The following is a 2,467-nucleotide window of genomic DNA, read 5'->3' as shown; positions in this document are numbered from 1 at the left end:
TGGTTACATCTTTTTAATTTAATGAATTTAATTAAATTGGTTAAAATGGTAGAAATGTCATATCAAATATTATGACACCAGTAGAAATGTGAAATATACATTTAAATAAACATGTTGTTTTAACCAGTTTAAATCATAAATTTAATTTGGATATCATACTGTATTTGTCTCTGACCCCAACAGAGACACAAAGATTGTGTATGTATTAACTCTACTTGCAAAACATTGGTGCACAAGAACACAAGATGTTTAGAATTTTTACTTGCTGAACCTGAAAATAAACACAAATTGATAGAAGTGTAATTACTCCAAATTTATTATAATTTTATAAACAATTCAATTTCCAGCGTTAGGGGGGCAGTTAGGAAATTTGTTGTAAAATCTTGGAGCATCACTTAAACAGGATATATTTTCTGAAACGCATAATACAACTATTGTAAATAGTAAAAACAAACAAACAAACAAAACCGTAGCCCAGGTAGTAACACAGGCACATGACAACATATAAACACTTATTATACACTAATATATAGGAATTCAATTACTCATTCAGAACAGTTTTATGTGAAATTGTTATACAAAAACTTTTTTCTGTAAACTGGTGATTATAGTAGTCAAAATGTTTGTGCTCACTTCTTCTAATGTGGAAAATGTGGGCTTTTTTTCAGATACATTTCAAAGGTCATATTGTGCCAAAAGTTGGACACTGCAGGATTCCGCTCTCCATTTTGTCCTTGAAATGTTCGTATGTAGAGTGGATTGGCAGTTTCAGGATGATGCTGCAAGTATTTGCCTCTGGATAGGACCTCTGTGCTTCCCCCTCCTGTAGATGCAAAAAATGCAGCTCTGGCTCCACTGGAAAGCCCAGTCTAGGTATAGTAGAGGCCCCAGATGCAAATATTAGAACATCACTGAGGGTTAATGGGTATGATCCTCCCTCTATAACATAAGACAAAAATATATAAATAAAATGCAATATCATGTACATTGCTACTAATAGGACCAGAACATAGTTTGACCTTAGTGTTTCTGTTTCATACCTTCCACTTCTAGAAGCCAGTCTCTCCAGAAACAAGTAACACGACCCTCAGTGGCTCTTCTGTTGCTGCCGGGCTCTGAAAGTATTGGTTTGAACAGCTCTGAGATGCTGGTTGCTGTAAGAGGTCTTGGATGGTACATAAACACCTCCTCAAAAATGCCTGAGTGCTTTGTAACTTCCCCTAACACTCCCAGACATTGCAGGCCCTCTTTAAATCTGGAATATACACATGACAATATCAGAGATTACGGCTGTACATACATTAAGGTTGAAAAGTTTGAGATAATTAACAAACATTACAGTGAGGCTTTACTATGGTCAATAATATTCTTATATTTGTATGGTGCTTTTAAAACAGCACAGGGTAAATATTTTTTATGTTGCTTTATTTTCTTTACAGTTAAAAAAAATCTGAACATTTCAATTGTTTCACATTGCTTAAAAAGCCAAATTTTCAGAGGTGGTCTCAGACTTTTGTACACCACTGTATTCAAATGCAAAATTACATATTATTACACTCACTGATTCACAGCATCACGCAGCCTACTCTCCAAATAGAATTCTGTCGCAGACTGTACCAGTACATCTCTGTCTTCCAAGGTCCGTGTGCATTGCACAGAACCCAGCATTGATAGCTCATCTGAAGCGTCCATAACTGCAGCCCATGCTTGCTCTGTAGATTCAGCTGAAAGAATCTAAATGCAAATGATAAATTAACTTTTCATGCGTGTCAATGTTAGAATCGAAAAGATATATTAATTAATTAAAAACTGCTTACTTTGAGAAGCTTCTCCTTAAATGTGTAGTCTACAATTTCACTGGGATCAGCTTTTGGAGATGGCAGTCCACAAACCTGGTTGTAGAGCCTCTGTGAGAAAAACTGAGGCTCCACACCACCATGCACAAGGCATACTGCCATCATGCGGCCCACCTGCCTGTACAATCCTGTGTATAGTGCTAAGGCACATAAGAACAATTCAGCAATATGATCATACCTTTAACTGCAAAATCATTTTAGTAAACAAGATCACATTCAATATAAAACTGCACACAGGTATAACTCACCTTGTGAGTTGCAGGATAACCATTTATTCCAATCAGGCCCTTCGAATATATGGGAAGTATGTATGTCTTTCATAAGGAGCCTGAGAAACTCTCTTGTGGGACCCCCCTCATCTGCTGCGCCCTCACCTTGTCCATCAACATCTTGGAAAACAATGTCCAATTTGGCCCTTGGATCGAATCTGTTCCTTCGAAAAGCCCGAAGTGCACATTCAAAGACACTGTCTCTGATGACATTTATTTGATTTGACCTTGGTTTAGATGCCCAGTCAACATTACTGCTGAGATGGTGAAGCAGTTCCTTCAGGTCAGATCTAAAAAAGCACCAAATGCACATAAAGGTTATATACTTTACTTTTCAGGCAT

General features: G+C 36.9%; 1 protein-coding gene across 1 annotated transcript; it reads right to left on the bottom strand.

The window, feature by feature from the left end:
- Positions 1–418: 418 nt before the first annotated feature.
- On the bottom strand, positions 419–1,990 carry LOC125786804 (G2/M phase-specific E3 ubiquitin-protein ligase-like). The gene is made up of 4 exons (XM_049470348.1): positions 1,818–1,990; positions 1,562–1,734; positions 1,041–1,255; positions 419–939 (listed from the first exon to the last, which is right to left on the bottom strand). The coding sequence occupies exons 1-4, from the start codon at positions 1,959–1,961 to the stop codon at positions 683–685; spliced, it is 789 nt and encodes a 262-aa protein (XP_049326305.1). The 5' UTR covers positions 1,962–1,990; the 3' UTR covers positions 419–682.
- Between the last annotated feature and the right edge of the window lie 477 nt (positions 1,991–2,467).

This window comes from Astyanax mexicanus, chromosome 22 (genome assembly GCF_023375975.1).
Source record: "Astyanax mexicanus isolate ESR-SI-001 chromosome 22, AstMex3_surface, whole genome shotgun sequence".
Taxonomy (NCBI): domain Eukaryota; kingdom Metazoa; phylum Chordata; class Actinopteri; order Characiformes; family Acestrorhamphidae; genus Astyanax; species Astyanax mexicanus.
This window is presented reverse-complemented; position numbering and strand designations above follow the sequence as displayed.

What these genes read in the sequence shown, in the direction of transcription:
- LOC125786804 (XM_049470348.1), bottom strand. Translation starts at nt 1,961, where the DNA reads ATGATGGCAGTATGCCTTGTGCATGGTGGTGTGGAGCCTCAGTTTTTC. An exon ending in TTAAGGAGAAGCTTCTCAAA is followed by an intron (nt 1,735 to 1,817) that starts GTAAGCAGTTTT and finishes ATTTGCATTTAG; the next exon opens with ATTCTTTCAGCTGAATCTAC. An exon ending in CTGCGTGATGCTGTGAATCA is followed by an intron (nt 1,256 to 1,561) that starts GTGAGTGTAATA and finishes TGTATATTCCAG; the next exon opens with ATTTAAAGAGGGCCTGCAAT.